Source organism: Metopolophium dirhodum, chromosome 1 (assembly GCF_019925205.1).
Source record: "Metopolophium dirhodum isolate CAU chromosome 1, ASM1992520v1, whole genome shotgun sequence".
Lineage (NCBI taxonomy): Eukaryota > Metazoa > Arthropoda > Insecta > Hemiptera > Aphididae > Metopolophium > Metopolophium dirhodum.
Window position 1 is genome coordinate 95,863,408 of NC_083560.1, and position 24,896 is coordinate 95,888,303.

Below are 24,896 nucleotides of genomic sequence, written 5' to 3' on the forward strand. Positions count from 1 at the left end.
ACTTTATTTTCGTGACTAGGTGTTAGTATTTTTGTTAGTAGTCAACATGACGCTTATTGACACATGTAGTGTCATGGTGTGTTTAGCAGTCTTGTAAAGTATTAACTATTTAAGTAAATGTATTTAAATACTTTTTAAGTTAGGTATTTACTATTTAGAGTACGAACGATCACCTACCACAGTACCACCACAGGGCCTAAAATACATCTGATTTCAGGGGACACACCACACACTTATTAATTGAACTGTTACTTTTAGGCTTTGACAGTTTTCTATAGCAAAAATAAAACCTGTGGGGGCTATAGGCGTAGTTAGAGGGGGACAGTCTTGTAAAGTATTCGAATACTTTTATTTGAATTTTTTATTTATTAAAAAATACTTTTTTCCGATCCAATCATCAGAACATTAATTTTATTCTTTGAACGAAATATAATATTGGCCCATGATATGATTATTTTTATAAACACCAATGTGTGTAGTAAATTGAAAAATATTTAAATATTTTTTTATGTTATCATCATCAATTAGAATATAATTTATGTAACAAAATAGTTTATAAAAATATTCAACGTTTTTAAAAACAAATTTGATTATGTTTAGAAAATAATATTGGGTTTGTTAAATAAACTGTAACTTTTTTGGTAGGAAAGTGAATTTAGTTGGTACATTGGGGGGTCAAAAGTAAAAATGTCTCAGTAATTTTCAAACGCCACGTGAAAAACAAAAGAAAAATTAAGGGAAAACGGGAATTTTTACGCAAAATCTGTTTTTGAGAAAAGCGATTTTGGTTTTTGGTGCAACTCAAAACAAATGACCGTAGGTACATGAAATTTTGACTGAATGTTTGTATTAGCATTTTCCATACACGATAACATTTTCCAAATATTTTGACTTATTTTAAGCTGTTTACGGACATTTTCAGTTTCCATATATTTTAGTTTTTTTTTCTATAAATATCAATAAAATTTTATTATTTGGGTAAAAAAGCGAGAAAATTTAATATACGACTTCTGATATATCGTTCTAATAGTAGTTGAAAAATATTAAAAATACATAAGCACAATTTTTTTTTAAGCATTTAAAGTTCAAATTTTGACAAAATGTATCAAATTTTTTATTTAATAATTATTTTGTGGTTAAAAATTTAAAAATTTTTAACTTTTATGGCTAAGGATTGAAAATTTAAAACAAGGCTCCACGTAAATAGGTTATATATAAATTACTTTATTCACAATAATATCATCAAATATACTTGGTAATATCACAGGCTGACTGACCGTTTTCGCTCAGAATCGTTTTTCTTATACAATGTAATTATATCATTGAATTCAAATTTAACACCATCCATTACTGTGACCCACTTGTAGCCTACTGTACAGCAGAGCGACATCCACTTACCCACCTTTTTTATATTACATTTATTTAATGTAGGTACCTAAATAGCAATATAGGTATTATTAAAATTATTTAATTGTATAACTAGAAATACTCACATAAATTAAATAACCAAATTATAAATTTAATTTTTGCAATACCACAAAAATAAAGAGTAGATACATACTGACAACGAAAATAAATTTCGTTACATTTTATGTGTAATAACTAATAACATATACATTAAAAAAAAAAGTTACCTTCGAGGTCTCTTTGTACATAATTATTTATTAATATGAACCTATATTATTAAATATTAAATACAACTAGGTATTATACAGATAATCTATGTTGAAATAAGCAGATATAGGCACCTAAACAAATAATTTTTATATTTAAAATCCAGTCGTGAATTAAAAATAATTGGGTTCAATAGAATATAACATTATTAATGACTCCGAAAATAATAATGCCAAAGTTTATCAATAAGTAAACATATCGAGTTATAAACACGAATAGATATTGTTATAATAATATGTACCTATAGTATTAAATTATTTTCGGTTATCTTCAAATTTATAAAAAACGGTGTTGGCTTCGAATGCTTTGATATAGGTACATATAAATACAAAGGAAAATATACACGACTATAGTGTTTTATGATAAGTGATAACTATTGTCTATTTCAATTCGTATTCCTTTAGTTCTGAAAAATATTTACTCTTAGTCAATCAGTACCTATTGTGCCCGCGTGTTCGCAACAACGATTATTTACGTATTTGTGTTAATCACACCGTATCATACCGTATGTTACATTACCGTACAAATATTATGAGTGCAAAAACCAAACGAATTGTTGTAATTAATAACTATAAATTTGATTTTCATCAAATGTTACCTCATAGTGTTGAAAGTTATATATGTACTGCAAACAGAGAATGTCAAGCTTATGCCAAATGTTTCAATAATAGTCGTTATATTTTAAGTTCAAACTTGATACACAATCATAGCCCGGATCCGGTACGAATAATAAATGATCAGAATGTAAGTAACTCATCAAATCATAAATCTGTTTATGATATCTACGGTTCTCATCCGTCTTTGCTTTACCATTTACAAAATCCGATTGACAGTACTAATATAATTACAAAATATACCGATGTTGTTTATATTAACACAAATATGTATAATTCACGTTATTCTGCAATTCTTAAATTACCACATAACAGACGGGAATTGCATGCAGAATTAGGGGTTTTGAATATAAAAACAAATGAAAATGATCAATTTTTGTTATTAAACGACCAAGAAAAAGAAATAATAATATTTTGTACTGAAAGTAATATGAAATTTATCAGTGAGTCAGATGCATTATATGTGGATGGCACATTGCGATATGGAAAAGATATTTTATATATATTATTTACGGTCTATGTTTTAAAGAACAACTATTGCATTCCGGTGTTGTTTTCACTGTTACCGAACAAGTATCAAGGTTCATACGAAGAAGTATTCCAAACAATTCAAAACTACTGTATGATTTTCAACCACAAATTCAACATAAAAATCGTGTACGTAGACTTTGAGAAAAATTTACACAACGCAGTGCATCAAATCTGGCCACGAACTACGGTTAAGATTTGCAGAGTTCGTCTAGGACAAGCCTGGTACAGAATGATCCATCGGCACGGGCTTTCTACTGCATACGTCCAGTGCCCGCCAATAAGTAATTATCTAACAAAATTATTCGGACTGCCATTTCTAGATGAACAATGGGTGGGTGATTGTTTTGCAACCGAACTCGCCGAGATACAGCCATGTGACGACAGATTAGTACGCTTTTTGGACTGTCTGGTGGAAAACTATATCGACGAAAATTCGTGTTTTCCACCCAAAATCTGGGCAGATCAAAGTTCTAGTTTTAATTACACAATTGATGCATGTGAATCGTTCCATTCCCAGTTCAGTGCAAATTTCTATGAGTCCCATCCAAACATTTTCAAATTTATCGAAATACTGAAGACCATACAAACGGAAACGGTTATTTCGATACGGAGTTGCAATACAATTGAACCGAATAAAAATACAATTTATTCAAAAAAACATTTTGTTGATTGCCAAATTCTAGATTTAAATTGTGGCTTTATCTCTCGTTTCCAATTTGTGTCTATTCTTGCTGATGAATTTAAGCCAAGACCAATGTAATAATTATAAATAGATATTACTATGCTAATTTTATTTAATGACTTTTGCCAACATTTGTGTAGTCAGTAATCACGTTAACAAAAGTAGGTACATATGTCATAGACATAATATTATAACAATAAACAAATACTTTATACCTACCTGTTCAACATATTTTTCTATTTATTATAAATGTAACAATAATATTATATTATATTATATGAAATATGAATGCAGAAAGACTTAATAAATCTTGTTTTTTATGACCTGTGATTGAAAGCAAATTCAATAACCTGGATTAGAGTAACTTATAAATAATAAGTTAAGTTTAGTTATCCTTGTATTACGTTTACTGGTTTAATCTTACTAAAATAAGAATTGTGTAAAAATATTGTAATTGGTAGGTGTATTTTAAAATGTATTTAACTTGTTTTAAGCATGTACTTATAAATTATAATACTAATCAAAATATTTTTGTTAAAATTGTTAAGTATCAATTCAGTGAAATTTACTATTCACATTCAAATTTATGTTTTACCAAATAATGTTGATTCAAGTAACGATAAGGCCAAGTTGTCAGAGCGGAATTTAGCTCATTAAAAATAATGTGTATATTTTATTCATTTGATTAATTCTCTTCAAGCACAATAAATTATCGTGTCAACACTACTTTGTTTTGTTATTTTAATGCCTACGCGGCTACGCATTGTGTACTCGTTTCTTTGGAGATACCTAAGTATTCAACATTTTATTTAGAATACTGAAAAAGTATTTTGAACTATTTTCGTACTTTTTAAATAACATACTTATATTTATACAATTAATATTTTATAAATAATTATGATACATTTCAAAGTGAAATACATTTCATACAAATATAATTTATAGTTGAAAATACGTGTACTTTTTTTATTTTTATTTTGTACTTACAAAGTTACAGACGTTATAAAGTGGTATGTGTATAGGTACTTATAAAAATATTATAAAAATTAAGAAGAATATTGTTCGAACATTAGAATTGTATTCAAATATTACTAATTACAAGCACTTATTTGACTTTTAGAAGGCACTATTGGAAATCAAATTAATTATGATATTTATATATTATTATATAACACGGTGTCGATGCGTGGTAATTATAATATTTATATTATTCATTTCTATATTTATTCTTCATTTTAAATGTTTTTATAAATTTTTGCATACCTAATAGAATTTTATAAAAATAATTTGAGCATATTTATACGGGGCTTGTACCAATTTAATATTTAAGCTATTATCAGTGTTGGGGAGTAACGTAACGAAAGTAACGCGTTATTGTAACGGCGTTACTTTGCTTGTAACGCGTTACGTAATTTCATTAGAATTATTTCCTAGTAACGAAAATGTAATGGAAATTACTTTTGAAAAGCAATTTCTATAGAATAACGCATTATAGTTTCGAATTATTAAGTACCTACCTACTTATTGCGAATTGAAAAAAATATATGTATAATGCGGATATTATTATGTTTACGGTTTACCAATCTAATATGTACCTATATATATTTGATTTTAACTCGCCACATTTCAGTTTTCAATGGTTTTGCCATTTTAAATGTCTAAATGCACCTATATCATGAGAACAGTTAATTAAATTTTTTATTTAATTTGATTCCTTCAAATAGGTTTCCTATGAATATCTTGCGTGGAAGACTAAGTAATTTCATTATAATTTTATTTGAGTAACGAGTAAAGTAACTTAATTACTTATTAAAAGTAACTTACCCAAAACTTATTATTATTATTAATTGAAATGGTTGACCGTTTTCTCAATATAAAGTAGATAGTAAACGACAAATTCAAATCCTAATTGAAAACATCCAATAGGATTCCCACTTGACGCCATCCCCATAAATCCGTTCCACCGAATACTCTACACTCGATAAAATACACGTGAGATATCATAAAATTTAAAATTTAATTTTGTTATTAAAATATACATTGTCCCAGCCTACAACTTGAGAGTAAAATTTAGACTATTAAATATCGGTCGGTCGTGGATTTACCTACGACATTGACCCATGGCCGCATTTTCACGGTTTTGCCGAGCCCTGGCCTCAGCCAACTTGTTGGTGGCCGGTCTGCGAATGCGGCAGCTCGCCGTTCTAGGTTTCGGTTTCTTGCAGACGGGTGACGGTGGTGGCGGTGGCGGTGGCAGGGATGACGACCGTGGTCGTATGCAGCACGGTTCCGGTTCCTCCGCTTCCGGGCACGATTCTTCAAGCTCTGGTTCGATCTCGACGGCCACATTGAAGAGTTTGTATCGGAAATTTTGTACCTCACGCATGATGTTCCGTTCCAGCAGCGGATCGATCTCGTGCTCTAGTTCCGGCGCGTTTGCCCAATACTTACACAGCTCAATCATGATGTGGTCCAGGAGTTCGGCGCTGACATCGCACCGGGCCAGATTTAATGCCGCAAACGAGCCGCGCATCTTGCGCCGCATTTCCACCCAGTCCGGTTCCTCGTCCGGGTCGGCCAGTGCTATCTCGGCCGCTTCGACTTCCGCCCGTTTCCTTTCTGCGGCGTTCGGTTTCTCAACACAGGGGGATTGCACGTCCTTACGCTTTAAGTCGATCCGATCGTTGGCCTCGTTCAGGGCCCCGTGTATTTCCATTATCTATAACAATAATATGCAGTCAGTATACAAGGTGCGTGGACGCGTTAAAAAATACAAATAGGTGGAATTGGGTATTATTGAACAAAAATTATATGGCACTAATGTGAAATTATATGAACATACATTTTTTTTATATAAAAATAACTCTAGTTATCAAGAAAAGATAACCCACTAAACATAATAACTAACAAGTAGGTACATAAATTCGTTCTGGCACTTTCAGATAATAATTGTATTTTCAAGTACTAAAAAATAGGACCCCGGGTACACAATATCAGAATTTTTAATCTAGCGTTATATGGGTGGTTTTTTTAATGCTTATGAATCAATAAATTGATAGTAATATGGAATTTTGAAAAAAATAAGTGTTTTTTTTACCAAGACGCATTCTTTTATCCCAATTTTAAAATTTTTAAGTACGTAGTTCAGTAGTTGTATCAACAGAAAAATCAAAATGAATTGTTTTAAATGGCAAAAACTATATTTTTTAATGGATTCTAGTAAAACTTTTTTCTGAAAATGTTGATGGTGTAATTTATCAATTTTGGTTCACTAGTTTATTAACTAAAGTCCTCTAAAGTATAGTAAATTAATTAATAGTTTTAATTTAAATAAGAGATGAATGTATATTTATAGATATTAATATATTATTTAGGTACTCAAAAACTACTTAATTTAAAATTGTTTTTTGAGATATCAGGAAAGTTTAAAGAATTAAAATTTCAACCACGTTTGATTTATATCAATTTATTGCTATATCCAAAATCCAATCCACCACAAATTAGTTGTCCACCTTGGTCGAATTAGTTCGCAAAACTACGCAAATTTAGCTGTGAACTTAGGTAGGTAGATACACCGAAACCAAGATACACTTATATAATCTAAAATTTGTATTATTTAAATTTTATCAGCATGATTTTTTTTCAGCTTACGAAAAAAGCAAATTTTGTTTCTTTATCTAAATAGTTGCAATTGGTTAACTTACATATAAATATGGCATATACATCTTGTACAAATATATTTATTAAAAATACAAATCTTTGTCTTATACAACGTCGGGCGGGACAGCTAGTTGATTTATAATCATTAAAAAACCACGCGTACAAGTGTAAAAGGATGTAAGATACACAATATATTATCAAATCAACCACAGGAATAGGGTGAAGAAATTATTTGTCAGGCGTTCAAGTCGCCTGTCTTAACGGAAAAATATGTATACACAAGCCTTAACATTGTGATAACGGACTGACCTTGGCGGCGTCCACTCGGTCGTCGACGTACATCAGGTCGGTGTCGCACTGTTCGGAACGGTCTGCGTCGTGTTGGTCTCGGTGTCTAAGTACCTCAGCCCACACAGCCAGCCGGATCTCCTCGTCACCGGCCAGCCACTCGTCTCGGTGACACCAGTAGTCGGCTGCGTGGTTGCACCGGTAATACAGCTGACACCACTCGTTGACCGCGGTTGGAAACCACGTCTCATCGTAGTACCGGCCCAGTGTCCGGAATAGGCCTTCACTTGTACATTTCGTCCACTTCCACTCGACCGAATCCTCGAACCGAGCAGCGTGGGCCGGTGGACAGCCGTCTTCTTCCGGTTCCCGCGGACAGCGTTTCTTTTTCAGCGGCATCAGGACACATGCGTTATTTTCGTCGCAATCACTTCCGTTCATGGCGTTAATATATTAATACACCTACCTATATTATTATTGAATCAGTGGCGTCCTGTTTGTGCTTTCCTTCGATGATTTGCGCCCTGTAACTGGCAATTTTATTAAATTTCGTTCGTTTTTGTTAATTTGTCCACTCGTCAATTTTGTGTTTTGTTGTTTGTGACGCCCTGTTCGTCGCAGGACTGTTTAACTTCACGACGCGCGCGGTAGGTAGGTGGTGCCTACCCAAGTAAACATTTCTCGCATAGCGACTGTGGCCGGTTCTAGCTAGATACACTATTAATTACAATATTATTGTAAATAATTAATAATCTAATATATTAGTTGAGACTGACCAGGGTTATCAGTTATCACAATGTTAATAATTTTGAAACTAAATCATATTTATATAATCGTTACATCTTTACTAACTACTTACCTACTGACGTTACTGTACATTGTCATTAATCACTAACTAATATGTAATTATCATTTTTATCTTGGCCGACTGTAGTAATACGACAAATTTCAAGACAAAAAAATGATTTTTAGGTCTGTAAATAATTTTTTTCTACAAACATATTTGATATTTTCTATTTATATATGGGTGTATAATTTATTTGTATACTTTGATGTGTAATTTTTAAATATATAACCTACATTACTCATTAAGTCAATTTGTTATAAAATAAAATGTGGTTTGTGGGCAAACTATTATAAATGAAAAACAAGGTTCTTAATAAGTATAAGGTATGTATGGTACGCGTATTACTAATCTGTCCCAATTAATGGCAATTGATACCGAAAAATCATTTGATCAACTATGGAATGATAATTAAGCCTCATCGTTAGTCAAAAACTTAATCAATTTTAGTATTTTAGTTTATTTTTATGAAAAATATGAATAATACCGATATCAATTTTTTACTTAACTATATTATGGATATTAACAATGTTAAAACTATATCAGTTAATTATATTGACGATATAAAATTTAATAAAAACTGTATTAGTGTATTTTCGATGAACATTAGTAGCCTTAAAGCACATATTAATGAACTAATAACATACCTAAGTTCCATAAACAACAGATTTGATATAATAGTTTTAAGTGAGACATGGATGAAAGACGAGTGTGATATAAAAATTAATGGATACCAAGTGTTTCATTCTTTAGGATTAATAAATAAATCGGATGGGGTTTCCGTACTTATTAGTGCATAGGCGTGACTAGACTTCATCGGCAGGGGCAGCCTAGCTAATGACCTTATTAGTGAACCAAAAAAAGCCCTATACACCCAAAGCCGTATTTTTTTAAGCCCCCCCCCCACAGTGAAATATGTATATAATTTTAAAAAAAGTCTGAATTATCTATTTACAATAATAATCTACAGTAACTTCAGAAATATTATTCATATACAGCCTTGGATTACACCACCTAGATACAAATTAAACATAATACCTACCTCTCAAGGTCGTCTGCCTCAAGTCGTTATAGTAGGTTTTTCCGATTTCTGAAGTCAGGAAATTAATTTGACAATACATGTTAAATAAAGATATTATCTACCTAATTTTGTTGAACATATCTTTGTAAGTAAATGGCAATTATAACTATACACACAAAAAAATCAAGTTTAAAAAAAAAATAAATGTTGTGACCCTTCTGATTGAAGCTCGGTTGACCAGCACCTTTCAAAAATTGCTGGGGCAGCCCAGGCACCCTAGGCTGCCACCGTAGACACGCCTATGTATTAGTGATGACTGTACATTTGACAACATTTCTACTCAAATTGTTGATAACTGCAGTTCAATACAATTATCAGTAAATAAAGGTGGGTTTCAGTATATAGTTACAGGTATATATCGGTCACAATGTTATAATACTAAACAGTTTATTACCTCATTAGATGACTATCTTTCAGATAATGATTTTAAAAGTAATCATATAATCTGTGGTGATATAATTAACATCAATTTGTTTTCCAATTCATTCGAATCTAATGCATATCTTAATACAATGGCCAAGTTTGGATTTACCTCTGCAATTAACGATTTCACTAGAGTTAATGGTAATTCTAAAACATGTATTGACCATATTTTTGTAAAACAATCTAAGACTATAGCTGATCACGCTATCATAAATGGTAGTACATTTACTGCATATATCCTTAAATGTAATATAACTGATCACTTTAGCACTATTATTATTAACGAGATACCGCCTCTCATCGATAGAAACAATAGTATTAATTATACTGAACGGATCCTTATTAACTTTGACCATCTTAATATGCTAATTAGTACCGAGAATTGGGATTGGCTAAATCATTATAATTGTGTAGATAATATGCTTGAAAAATTTAATCAGGTGCTAAATTCGTTTATTAATTCATCCTCAACCAATATTAAGCATTGTAAATCTAAAAATAAAAAAATTAAACAATGGATTACTAAAGGGTTAATTACGTCAATAAGAAATCGAGAAAAATTATATAAGAAATTACTCAAACAACCATTCAATACGTTACTTAAATGTAAATACGTTAAATATAGGAACATATTAAATAGTACAATTAAGCTAGCCAGGAACCTTTACTATCAAAATCTTATAAATCTTGCGAGCTCAGATTCTAAAAAAATATGGAATTTAATTAAAGATGTATCATACACTAATAAATCAAAAAAATCGAATGTTAGCAATCTAAGAAATAACGATGGTGAAAAAATAACTGGAAAGCAAAACATAGCACACGAGTTTAATAGTTTCTTCTCTAAAGTCGGCAGCGTACTAATAATATTAAGATTAGCAATTTCCAACCTATAAGTTTTGATACACTAAACAAAAACTGTTATATTTCTGAAACTATATTTTTAAAACCAATTGAAACACTTGAAGTCCTTAACCTATTAAATAGTATTAAAAGTTTCAATTCCTTTTCTGAAAACTCGATATCTAATTATATTCTTAAAAAAACGTCAAATGCTATAGCTGTACCCTTATCTATAATATTTAATAGCTTTATTTCTAATGAGAAATTCCCTAAATCATTTAAAGAATCTATAGTTATACCTATTTACAAAAATGGCGATAAAAGTAAATGTTCGAATTACAGGCCTATATCGCTCACTTTAACTCTGTCTAAATTATTTGAAAAGTGCCTTAAAAGTAGGTTATTAGACTTTTTAAACAAACATAATTTTTTTCACAATAATCAATTTGGTTTCCGAAGTAATATTTCGATTAATAATGCGCTATACAAAACCACTCAATATATATATGAAAATCTAGATAACAAGCAACATGTTCTTGGAATTTTTTTAGATATTAAGAAAGCTTTTGATTCAGTTGATCATACAATTCTTCTCGAAAAACTGTATTACTGTGGAATAAGAGGTGCTGCTTATAATTTATTTAAGTCATACCTAAATGGTCGAGTACAAAGAGTTAAAATAGATGATTATTATAGTAATGTACAAGAAATTGATTACTCAGTGCCACAAGGTACCGTATTAGGACCGATATTATTCATAATATACATTAATGGACTTCTTAATCAAGATTCTCCTGGAAACAAAATTTGTTTTGCTGATGATACCGTCATCTTATTAAAGAGTCCGTGTATAAATAATTTATATAAAATGGCTGAGAAAAGTTTTCGTATTGTTAAAAGCTGGCTAGATAATAATTCACTAGAGATTAATAGTGAAAAAACTAACTACATTCACTTTGGTATACAAAAATCTATACATTTAAATAATTATAAAATCATTGCTCATACTAATAGTTGTATCAACAATAATACTAAAAATAATGTATGCAAATGTAGTGAATTAAAAAGAGTAAACTATGTTAAATATCTTGGAATATTTATTGATGATAAATTAAAATGGGATATTCATATAAACTATTTAAATAATTCACTTAGAAAATTTTTCTATGTATATAAATCTCTTAAATCTGTTTTAAACTTCAAATTAAAAAAATTAACTTACTATGCATTAATACAATCAATTCTTTCTTATGGTATTTCTTTTTGGGGAGGGACATATCACACTCACTTTACGAATCTTGAAGTCACTTTGAACTCACTTCTTAAATTTATTTTTAATAAACCTACGTTATTTCCTACAGTTAATTTATACAAAGAGCTAAAGATATTAAATTTAAAATCACTGTATACAAAAAACATTTGCTTACTATTTTATAATATGATAAAATGTATTGATATTTCGTGTCATAATTACAATACTCGCTTTAAGGTTAATACTAATGTCGTCGTCCCTAAAATGAACACAGTATTTGGGCAACAAAGCCCTAGATATAAATTCATTCAATACTGTACTATTTATAATTTTAATATTCATAACTTTAAGAGTTTCAAGATGTATAAAAAATATATAAATAATGCTCTGTTTCAATAATCTATACTTTAATTTAGAAATTAATTAATATATTTTTCACTGTTAATAGTTAAATTCGTGTTAAAATTAATTACTATTATCAAATAATTCTATTTAATCTTCTAATTATACCAGTATATTATAATCCACAGAATATGCTATATTAACATTTCATTTACTTACGATTATATATATACCGTGTGTTCACCAATTTAGGGAACACTGCATTTCTCGGCCGGATTATGTTTGAATAAATAAAATTTTTTTTTACAAGCTAGTGGTATATAAATACACATTTTCAGATAAATTTCAAATTTTTAACCCCTTCAGTACGCGCATGCGCAATGCAACTTATTTTTTTTTTAATAGCAACTGGTATTTTTGATACCAAATTCGGATATACTGAATTTTTTTAAGTCATTTTGACCAATTAACCATGGCTTTACAACTAAAATTGACTGAATGAGAGCCATTCAAATCTTAATAAATAATACATTTTTACAATTAACATAATATGGATATAAAATTATTTAATTAAAATTGATTACAACAGTTATTTTATAAAATATGAAGTTATCGAGGTTTTAAATAATAAGATAATCTTAATTTACATATAGTTATTCAGATAATTTAATACTAGATAATCAGAAGTTACAACAATAATATGCATTTATTGCACATTAATATTCAGTATTATTAGATGTTTAATACCATTAAGCGATAAATTAAATCTACCCATTAATTTGTAATTGTTTATAGGTAGAAAAACCGTTGTGATTATTAAATTTATACTTGAAAGTTTAGATAAAATGAATCATTTTTATGCTGGTTGTCATACTAGTACGATTAGTTGGGTTAAAATGAACAACAAAGAAAAAGTGCAAATGCTATTAATTTATGGTAAATGCGATAGAAATTCTCGGCAGTCAGCAAGAATGTATGCTGAACAATACCCAGGTCGGTACCATCCACCGCATACATTTTTTATTAAGATAGAACAATTATTGATTAATCATGGAGCATTTTCTGTAAAAGTAGTCCGTAACCAACAAATTAGAGAAAACAATATTAATGAAGATGTGGAACTTCAAGTTTTAGCTTACATTAGATTGAATCCAAGATCTTCGGTTAGACATGTTGGTAGAGAAGTTGGAATCTCATTTGGCCTTGTACATAAAATTTTAAAAAAACACAAAATGCATCCTTACAAACCTGACTTAGTTCAACATTTACGACCTGCAGATCCAGAAAGAAGGTTAAATTTCATTGCTTGGTTACTAGTTCAAATCGATACACAACCATTATTTTTAAATCAGATATTATGGACTGATGAATCTAAATTCACGAACAATGGAGTTATTAATAAACAAAATAATCGTATGTGGTCAGATGTCAATCCCCATTGGGCAGTGGATAATCGTTACCAAACTGTATGGGGTACTAATGTTTGGTGTGGACTTATTGGTGGAAAATTGTTAGGTCTGTATTTTTATGAAGAAAACTTAACTGCGAGACGATATTTATCATTTTTAACAAATGTTTTACCATTAATGTTAGAAAATTTACCATTAGCTACTCGTCAAACCCTCTATTTTCAGCAGGACGGAGCTCCTGCTCATAATGCGCATATTGTTCGAGATTACTTGAATCGGGTATATGTGGGAAAATGGCTTGGCACTATGGACCCATTGAATGGCCAGCAAGATCTCCAGATATTACACCACTTGATTTTTTTTTGTGGGGACATTTAAAAACAGTAGTCTACGCAGATCCACCAGTTAATCTAGCAGATTTAAAAAATAAAATCTTGGTTGCGTGTAATAACCTTACTGAAAGTCAAATAATGTCAGCAACTAATAGAGGATGTCTACAACGTTTCAATTATGTGTCGACAATCAAGGACGTACGTTTCTCCAGCCCCCCCCATTTCGAATTTCAAACTTTTTTTCGGTTAAATATTTAGCGTGCAATTAGCGTGAATTGGCGTGACTGGTTTTGAAATTTGCGTGGCACTAGGTCAGGTTTAAAAATGTAAACAAAGTGGGGGGGGGGGGCTGTAGAAACGTTTCTACAGCCCCCCCTCATCCGAATTTTGAACTTTAAGGACTTTTTTTTGTCTCAATATTTAGCGTGCAATTGGCGTGAATTTGCGTGACCTATTTCGAAACCGTAAACCCAAAGCCCCAAGTACCGTGGGCTTTTCCCCTTTATTGCCATTTCCCCAGCCCCCCCCAGACGACAAAAACATTTTTTTTCGAATATTTTTCAACGCCAATATTTAGCGTGCAATTGGCGTGAATTTGCGTGACCTATTTCGAAACCGTAAACCCAAAGCCCCAAGTACCGTGGGCTTTTCCCCTTTATTGCCATTTCCCCAGCCCCCCCCAGACGACAAAAACATTTTTTTTTCGAATATTTTTCAACGCCAATATTTAGCGTGCAATTGGCGTGAATTTGCGTGACCTATTTCGAAACCGTAAACCCAAAGCCCCAAGTACCGTGGGCTTTTCCCCTTTATTGCCATTTCCCCAGCCCCCCCCAGACGACAAAAACATTTTTTTTCGAATATTTTTCAACGCCAATATTTAGCGTGCAATTGGCGTGAATTTGCGTGACCTATTTCGAAACCGTAAACCCAAAGCCCCAAGTACCGTGGGCTTTTCCCCTTTATTGCCATTTCCCCAGCCCCCCCCCAGACGACAAAAACATTTTTTTTCGAATTTTTTTCAACGCCAATATTTAGCGTGCAATTGGCGTGAATTTGCGTGACCTATTTCGAAACCGTAAACCCAAAGCCCCAAGTACTGTGGGCTTTTCCCCTTTATTGCCATTTCCTCAGCCCCCCCCACCACCCACCAGACGACAAAAACATTTTTTTCCGAATTTTTTTCAACGCCAATATTTAGCGTGCAATTGGCGTGAATTTGCGTGACCTATTTCGAACCCTGCATTCAAAGCACCAAGTACCAGGAGCGATACCATTTTTTAGATATTTCTCCGCCCCCCCCCCCTAAATGACAAAAAAATTCTTGGGCTTTGCAAATACGAAATACGAAGAACATACGAAATAATTTACGAAAGTTATAAACTATATAAATATATAGGTATGTATTTATTGTTTATTTATGTAATAATATGTTTTTATTATTATGTAATTATAATTTTGTTAATAAAACAAAACCATTTTAAATTTGAATTTCAATTGTACCTACCTAACGTCACTTTGCCTATCGCCTAAGCCTACGGGATAACCTAGCTAATCAGATGATTTTTCCTGCAAAAATTCGAGCATTTAAACTGTTTCTACTCAGCGTCGAAGACTAAATTAAACATTATTTAACCGTTTTAATTCGTATGAATATTGTGTGTAATAAACCTTAAATCGCTTATTTGTACCTACGTATTCGGTGAATTACCATTTTTAGTATCAATAATATTATATACCTACATAATGTAGGTACTCAATTATATTATATCCATACACTTTTTAAATATTTCTTTTATTATTATTATTATTGTACATATTGCTTTGTCTTCGGTAGCCAAACAGACCTTTATTTATAATATATTTAAGCTCAAGTAGACGACGGTTTTTACAGAGACGTTGATCGACAACTTCCGAATACTCCTACAGATAATATAGGTACTACAATACTTTTTATAATAAATTAGAAGAGGTAATTAAATAGCTACTCAGTTACATCATGAGTAGCTTACATGTTATAATATGTAATGTAATATATAGTATACTATATAGGTATATACCTGTTCATCGACAACATTAGTATCAGACATCAGTCTGACTGTACTGCTACACATACTATATATATACATAAATGTTACTATTGACAGGTAAGTTAACTACTATGAGTACTCTATCATATTGATCATTCAATATTGAATTAACCACACAAACGGTGTAACCAATAACCATTAAAATAATTAAATTAAATGAATGGTATAAACGGCTATTTTTTTTAGCATAATGTTATAATCTACATTAATAAATATAGGTACTCACGTATATAGCCTAACATAAACACAATTCTGTAGTATGATTTCAATTAATTTATTCAAAAATACATACATAATAATAATAATAATAATAATAATAATAATAATAAATAAATAAAAGACAATATTATATTAAACTGACCATTATAATGCTAAATACTATGATATTATACTGGATTTTATAATGATTAATATACTCTACAGTCTACATTTAATAATTAACGTTCAATTGTATATAATGCTTTATTAATATATTTATTAATGTATTAATTTTCTTCATACCATAATATTGTCATCTCTGTGATCAATTTTGTTAATTATATGCAATATAATAACAGTCAGATCACTAATTTTCTTTTAATAAATAATATTTAAAAAGTGTATGGATATAATATAATTGAGTACCTACATTATGTAGGTATATAATATTATTGATACTAAAAATGGTAATTCACCGAATACGTAGGTACAAATAAGCGATTTAAGGTTTATTACACACAATATTCATACGAATTAAAACGGTTAAATAATGTTTAATTTAGTCTTCGACGCTGAGTAGAAACAGTTTAAATGCTCGAATTTTTGCAGGAAAAATCATCTGATTAGCTAGGTTATCCCGTAGGCTTAGGCGATAGGCAAAGTGACGTTAGGTAGGTACAATTGAAATTCAAATTTAAAATGGTTTTGTTTTATTAACAAAATTATAATTACATAATAATAAAAACATATTATTACATAAATAAACAATAAATACATACCTATATATTTATATAGTTTATAACTTTCGTAAATTATTTCGTATGTTCTTCGTATTTCGTATTTGCAAAGCCCAAGAATTTTTTTGTCATTTAGGGGGGGGGGGCGGAGAAATATCTAAAAAATGGTATCGCTCCTGGTACTTGGTGCTTTGAATGCAGGGTTCGAAATAGGTCACGCAAATTCACGCCAATTGCACGCTAAATATTGGCGTTGAAAAAAATTCGGAAAAAAATGTTTTTGTCGTCTGGTGGGTGGTGGGGGGGCTAAAGAAATGGCAATAAAGGGGAAAAGCCCACAGTACTTGGGGCTTTGGGTTTACGGTTTCGAAATAGGTCACGCAAATTCACGCCAATTGCACGCTAAATATTGGCGTTGAAAAAAATTCGAAAAAAAATGTTTTTGTCGTCTGGGGGGGGCTGGGGAAATGGCAATAAAGGGGAAAAGCCCACGGTACTTGGGGCTTTGGGTTTACGGTTTCGAAATAGGTCACGCAAATTCACGCCAATTGCACGCTAAATATTGGCGTTGAAAAATATTCGAAAAAAAATGTTTTTGTCGTCTGGGGGGGGCTGGGGAAATGGCAATAAAGGGGAAAAGCCCACGGTACTTGGGGCTTTGGGTTTACGGTTTCGAAATAGGTCACGCAAATTCACGCCAATTGCACGCTAAATATTGGCGTTGAAAAATATTCGAAAAAAAATGTTTTTGTCGTCTGGGGGGGGCTGGGGAAATGGCAATAAAGGGGAAAAGCCCACGGTACTTGGGGCTTTGGGTTTACGGTTTCGAAATAGGTCACGCAAATTCACGCCAATTGCACGCTAAATATTGAGACAAAAAAAAGTCCTTAAAGTTCAAAATTCGGATGAGGGTGATAATTTGGTGACAATAAATATTATTATTATTATTATTAAATAAGTTATTATTACTGGAATTAAAATATTAAGTTGAGCGTGAATCCACAATAATTTTTAATGAATGTTAGAAGTTAGTATTTTGACAAAATTGGAAACGCATTTACAGGGGAAATAACGATTTTCAACAAACGATTTTCTTATTTTGTTTTAATTCAAAAACGAATAAACGTAGATGCATGAAACCAATTACCAAAAACTTGATCTACCAAATTCTTATACTATTGTCTTTTTATACCATGCACCTATTCACATTGTTCTACGGTAATGCCGCATTAACTCAAACATTAATAAGAATAATATATTATGCTATTGATAATATTGTAATAATGAAATATTAATAATATAATAAATGCAATTTTTTCGAAAAAAAATTTAATTAGCCTACCAAAATAATATTATACTCATTACTCATCTCCGCTCACGATCTTTTTTCACATACAATAATTGAATGATATATCATTGAATTCAAATTCAACTTATTCATGACCCACACTTTTTATCTATTCATTTTAGAAATATATTTTCTTCTGTAGATACCTGCTTTTTCTATCGTACATCTGAAAAAAAACTAAATACCTTAAGAGGACTTAAGTGTTGTCAGAAACCACCCTTAAAATCGAAATAGAGGCAATTTAGAGCTCACAAAGGCGACGTCAAACGCAAAATTTATAAACATTTTATATTAAATGCAAAATATATATATTTAATTAAAATTTTTTTTTTTGGCGGAGAGGGGGGAAGTATAAATATGTTTTTAACTAAAAAATCGGAAGGGGGGTCGGGGGTCTGGACTCGCTACCATCTCTGGCTAAAGCCTTAACTAACAGGTATAACTTTCGTCCGAACCTAGAAATGTTCGAATTCAACACGCAAGAAACCTGTTCTTATCAATTTGAGACGCAGATAGTATATTATACCGTATTAAAAATATTATATTATAATAATGAATTTATTTATTATAATTTTAATAAAAAGTTTACTATCACTACGTAAATTGTTGTAGACAATTAAGTAAAAAAATATATTACTATAGTTTTAATTATTGTCTTGGAACTATTATTTTTGCCTGTAGGGGTTCCCAAACAGTGCACTGCGGTGACTCATGTACCGCGAGTACCTACCTATTTTTCAAGAACACCACAGATCATAAGAAAATATTTTTTTATTTTTTATTTATTTCAAATTGAACCTTATGAAAATTTGAGTTAGGATTTTCGGTTTACACTACAACTAAAACCAAATACCGCAGCCACATCAATGTAGAAACTGACTTGCAACTCCAACTGTCAAAAACAAAACCTAATATTGTCAAACTTTTCAATCATAAGCAGCCACGTACATCGAGATCAAATTAATTACAACTTACAACTTATAATGTTACAATTGTAACGTTTACCTATAATAATTGTTCTCTTTTTAATAATTTTGATAATTTCTTATAAATATAAAAAGTATACGTTTTAGGTTGGCTGTACCTATGTTTAGAGCGCTTATAGTGTATTAAGTAATAAATAAAAATAAAAGTTGATTGTCGATGAGAATTAGTGTTCATATTTTTATATGTTTCTTGTGGTATTCACAGCACGACACCGAGGCTGAATTTTTATTTTTTATTTAATTTAATTTTTTGGTTAAATGTTAAAAATGAAATTTAAAATTTTTTAATTTTTGAAACAATTAAGATAGTATTAACATAGACATTAATTATTATTTAAATACAAATGAGATCTAATTATTTTTAATTTTTATACAAAGTTGTTTTAGTATCATATATTTAATTAACATATTATAATAGGTACTTTGATTAATCGTGATGTATGAGTGTATGACTATTTTTTTTATGTATATTAAGTTTTCATTGTAAAAAGTAAAAACTATGATACCAGTAAAACAAAATTAATTTGTTAAGTAAAAAATATAGGATTTGTGACCATATAAGTATACCTACATTTTTCTAAAAATCAAGCCATAGTAGCAAGTTGCTACTATCAAGTAGCAAAATGATATTGTATTTTAGATTCTGAGCGAGGCGATGAATGTATTGATTTTACAATGATGTGTGTTTTTTTTTTAATTTTTTATTTGCTTTTATTTTTTTTTTTTTTTTTTGTGTCTGTCATCACCTTTTAGGACAGTAAAAGTGCTTGGATTTTCTTCAATAGTAACTTTTCTGATAGGAAAGTGAATCTAGTTGGTACTTTGGGGTGTCAAAAGTAAAAACTTCTCAGTAGTTTTCAAACGCGACGTGAAAAACAAAAGAAAAATTAAGGAAAAACGGGAATTTTTACGCAAAATCTGTTTTCGAGAAAATCGATTTTGGTTTTTGGTGTAACTCTAAAAAAAATGACCATAGGGACATGAAACTTTGACTGAATGTTTATAATAGCATTTTCTGTACACCATAAAATTTACAAAATATTTTGACTCTTTTTGAGCTGTTTACGGCCATTGTCAGTTTTCAATTTTTTTAGTTTTTTTTTCTATAAATATCAATAAAATTTTATCTGTTGAGTAAAAAAGCTTGAAAATTTAATAGAAGGCTCCTAGGTTATTGTTTCAAAGGCAGATGAAAAAATTAAAAATCCTTAGTCACAGTTTTTATTTATAAGCATTTAAAGTTCAAATTTTGACAAAATACGGAAAAATCACGAAAAATAGCAAATTATTTTGAGTTGAGAATTCATAAAAATTTTTCTTTTTAAATCTAAGATTTGAAAATGTAATACAAGATTATCCATAAGTTTGTCTACCTTTATCAAACAAAAAAATGTCTAGAAGAAACTTAAATTAAGTTTTGATGAGCGTCTGAAATTTATATTTTTACAACATTTGATATTTACTCGATTTCTCATGTAACAATTTTCTTATTTTATTGTAATTAAAAAACGAATGACTGTAGATACTTGAAAATTTTACTGAATGTTTATATTAGCATTTTCTATACACCATAAAATGTTGAAAATATTTTGACTCTTTTTGAGCTGTTTACGGACATTGTCAGTTTTCAATTTTTTTAGTTTTTTTTTTCTATGAATATCAATAAATTTTTATTTGTTGGGTAAAAAAGCGTGAAAATTTAATATAAGGCTCCTGATATATCGTTCTAATAGCAGTTGAAAAATATTAAAAATACATAGGCACAATTTTTTTTATAAGCATTCAAAGTTCAAATTTTGACAACATTTATCAAATTTATAATTTATTAATTTGAGGTTAAAAATTTATAAATTTTTAACTTTTATGGCTAAGGATTGAAAATTTAAAACAAGGCTCCACGTAAATAGGTTATATATAAATTACTTTATTCACAATAATATCATCAAATATACTAGGTAAAATCATAGGCTGACTGACCGTTTTCGCTCAGAATCGCTTTTCTTATACAATGATATTATATCATTGAATTCAAATTTAACACCATCCATTACAGTGACCCACTTGTAACGTACTGTACAGCAGAGTGACATCCACTTATCCACCTATTTTAAATTTAAGACATAAATCTACCTATGTATTTTAGATACTGAACATTACCTAGTATAATAAATTTACATATATTAAATTATGATGGTATAGGTAATCAACTGATTAAATAAAATATGAGGCTACTAAACTATACTACTATGGTCGATGAGAATTGAGGGGGTAATAAACTATACTACTATGGACTATGGTCTATGAGGGGTACTGATCTAAATTGTCTTAACTTTAAATTTAGTCTTATGAAATAATATGCTATAATACTATTTCAAAAAACGCACTGCATCGCGCATCGACGCATCGTTATCAGAGGTTCAACCGGTTTTCATCAGCGTTCTGGTGCGTTCTCATTTCTACGAAGTTAATTTTAATTTATTTTTGAAATGGATGGGGAAATAAACCTATACCTAATTAATTGTAATAAGCTCATGATTTATGGCTAGTAGAGAACGATATATAGTGCATGCCCGCACACAGGTTCTCGTATTATCGTAATACCGTCGTTGACAATAATAACAAGAAATAAATTCTTCTAATTTTATAAATAATTTATATTATTTAAGAATTTTAGTAACATTGGTTTTATAATTGTGTAGGGGTACTATAATATTTATCTAGATAAGCCAATTTTTTATCTAAGATGAACATTAGATAAATCGTAACATAATTATCTAGATACTCTAAAAGATAATTTTTTTCAAAAAATCTTATCTAGATAATTCCCAACACTGTTAAACTATAATATATACTTATATATATATGTTACGGGCAAAGTAAGAAACCCGGACAATACCCGAACATTTTGGGCAATGTAAGAATGACAATTTTAATACTCAATTTTTTCATACATTGGCTGGGCATTATGTGTATTATATATATTATTATGTAATACCAATCGGTGTAAATGCAAACAATTTGGTCGACTTTTTAACTCAAAGTGCCATAATAGTTATCCCAATTGGAAATTTATGTCTTACGCCGACATTGGCAAAGGGCGTAGTACTGCGCCTGCATTGGCTACCCAAAAGTTGGCAGGCCCTTACGGGCACAGTATTGGCCACAGAATTATCCAGTACTACACTAGTGCTGGAAAACTAGTACTCTGGGCTAGTAATGACTCAATACTGGTATATTACGGGTACTGGATGAATTGTGAGTAAAGGCCAGCCAGTGTATCTTATAGTTGTGCCGAGCGTGAGTGGAATACTGGCATAATATTATGGTCCCCCTACGGCCTATGGTACCCATACACCGCCGAGACTTTACCGCCACTGTTTTTAATATTTTGTTATTATACTATTTAAATTTTAGTATGAAATATATTGTATTAGTATATTTTGTAGGAACAATTTTCAGGGATGTGCTGTGCGTAAACAATAATTTGGTACTGCCTACGTGTAACACTAACTTAAATGCTCTTTTCACTTTTGAATGACTTAATTAAACGAGTAGTTTAATTTCGAGCAAAAGTAAATCTTGATAAAATAAATATTATGTTGCGAATGTGTAAGGCGAGTCGCAGAGACGACAAAATAATGTTATTTCCGTATTCACTCGCGGTTAAGGTATTTAATTGTATGCAGGGAATACCGAATTATCGAATATAACGCAATAACAATCATCCATGGCCCATGCAGTCCAAGACCATCGCACTCCCCACCACGCTACAACGCGCCGCGTCGTCATTTACTCATGCGTTATTATGTCTAGCGTCGATTGTCCGTGATTTATTACTTTCGTTTATAACTTTTAACCGTATTACAACGAACAACAACGCAGAGGCGTCATTTGGGGGGGAGGGGGGGCAGACTATGGCAAATGCCCTACTCTAAGAAATTTTAAAAAGTCGGCAATTCTTTGTCCGGTGATCAAATGCTAAAATCTGTAAATACTAAATTTGTATTTACTATTTTGTATTGAGAAATCAAATAATCTAAATGGTTTATGGTTTATTAAAATGTTGGGAAACACTGGCTCCTCGGTTTATGATAATCGCTAATGCGCAAAACAAGAAAAATTCTAAAAATAGATATCATGGATTCACAACAAATTGTTAGTGTAGATAACATCGAACGCCAATTGCCGACTTCCATAATCCATGATGACATCTAACCACTAATCAGTACTACTAGTATTATTACTTTTATTATTGTTATTAATTATTATACAATTTAGAATAATAATATGTGTTCAATTGATGATAGTCAAAAATTGCTTATGTTTTGGACGGTGTAACGACGTAACGTGTTTGTTTATTTGATATATTTGTATATTGTACTCATAACTCAAACGTGATTGTGGTTTATTACTTAGTAATTAAAATGAGTGATGTTTCTTTAAAAAAAAAGAAAAAGAATTAAACTAGAATGTTTGATTTGTGGCGGTGTGTTTGACGACGACTATCGTAGCAAACACGAAAATAAAATACATGGAGGAAAACGTGTACGGGTTAAACATGTCGGAGCACCAAATAATCCTTTTGATTTAGCTCGAAAAAATTTCCAAAAACAAGTAATTATTAAATAATTTGACTTTGATAACCTACTGAAAGAAATATATATTATAAAAACATACTAAAATCAGATATTTATTTTATACCTACTTAAAACTCTATCGGAACTTACAAGCGCATTTAAAGAAACACTAAAATTTTTGACTATTTTATTAACTTTGCCTGTCACTACAGCTACCAATGAGCGATTTTTTTCTTCTTTAAAACGCGTTAAATCATTCTTAAGAAGTACAACTGGGGATGAAAGATTATGTGTTTTAATATTTAATGGTAATTAATGTTGAAGGAGAGTCATGTTAACTTGGAAGAAGCTGTCGATATGTTTGCTAATCTTAAGAATCGAAGATATCCATTAATAGTTTAATGCGTTTAATTTTTAATTTTAATTTATGTTAATTTACATAATTTACATTTACGATAATTTTATGTTTTCATTGTAAGTTATTTTAACTGCTGTAAAGTATTAAATATACAAATAATTAAATAATAAGTATTTATTTAATTAGATTTATATTATTATTCCAATAAACTTATTGATAGCCGATAGGTAACTAATCCTGTAAGTAAACGAATTAATGTTTTACTATCTTTAATGTTGTTATTTAATTGGGTAAATTGAAACGTTTTATGTTCTTTATTGTTTATCATCATGTCATCATAATTCATTACTAATTTTGATCCCTTACATGTTTTGTTCCGAAAAAATATTTTATTGATAGTCTATACGTCCATAAAATTAAATACATAGGTAACCTAAATTTTTTTTTATATTATGAAGTCGGCAAATTTAATAAGTTGCCCCACCTTTTCAAAAGCTGAAATGACGCCCCTGCAACAACGTAACGTTCGATAATGTAATTATCATATTTTTACTATTTCATTATTCATTGTATACAGACTTTTATCCGTTTTCTAGTTTTATACAGAGTTATTTTTTATACGTTTTC

The 24,896-nt window shown here is 30.3% G+C and overlaps 1 protein-coding gene and 1 pseudogene across 1 annotated transcript; one reads left to right on the forward strand and one right to left on the reverse strand.

Annotated features, from left to right (window-relative positions):
• Positions 1 to 5,602: 5,602 nt before the first annotated feature.
• LOC132934463 (uncharacterized) lies at positions 5,603 to 7,890 on the reverse strand. The gene is made up of 2 exons (XM_061000764.1): positions 7,471 to 7,890; positions 5,603 to 6,220 (listed from the first exon to the last, which is right to left on the reverse strand). The coding sequence occupies exons 1-2, from the start codon at positions 7,888 to 7,890 to the stop codon at positions 5,603 to 5,605; spliced, it is 1,038 nt and encodes a 345-aa protein (XP_060856747.1).
• Positions 7,891 to 13,079: 5,189 nt separating this feature from the next.
• On the forward strand, positions 13,080 to 24,313 carry LOC132946815 (uncharacterized; annotated as a pseudogene).
• The last annotated feature ends 583 nt before the right edge of the window (positions 24,314 to 24,896 follow it).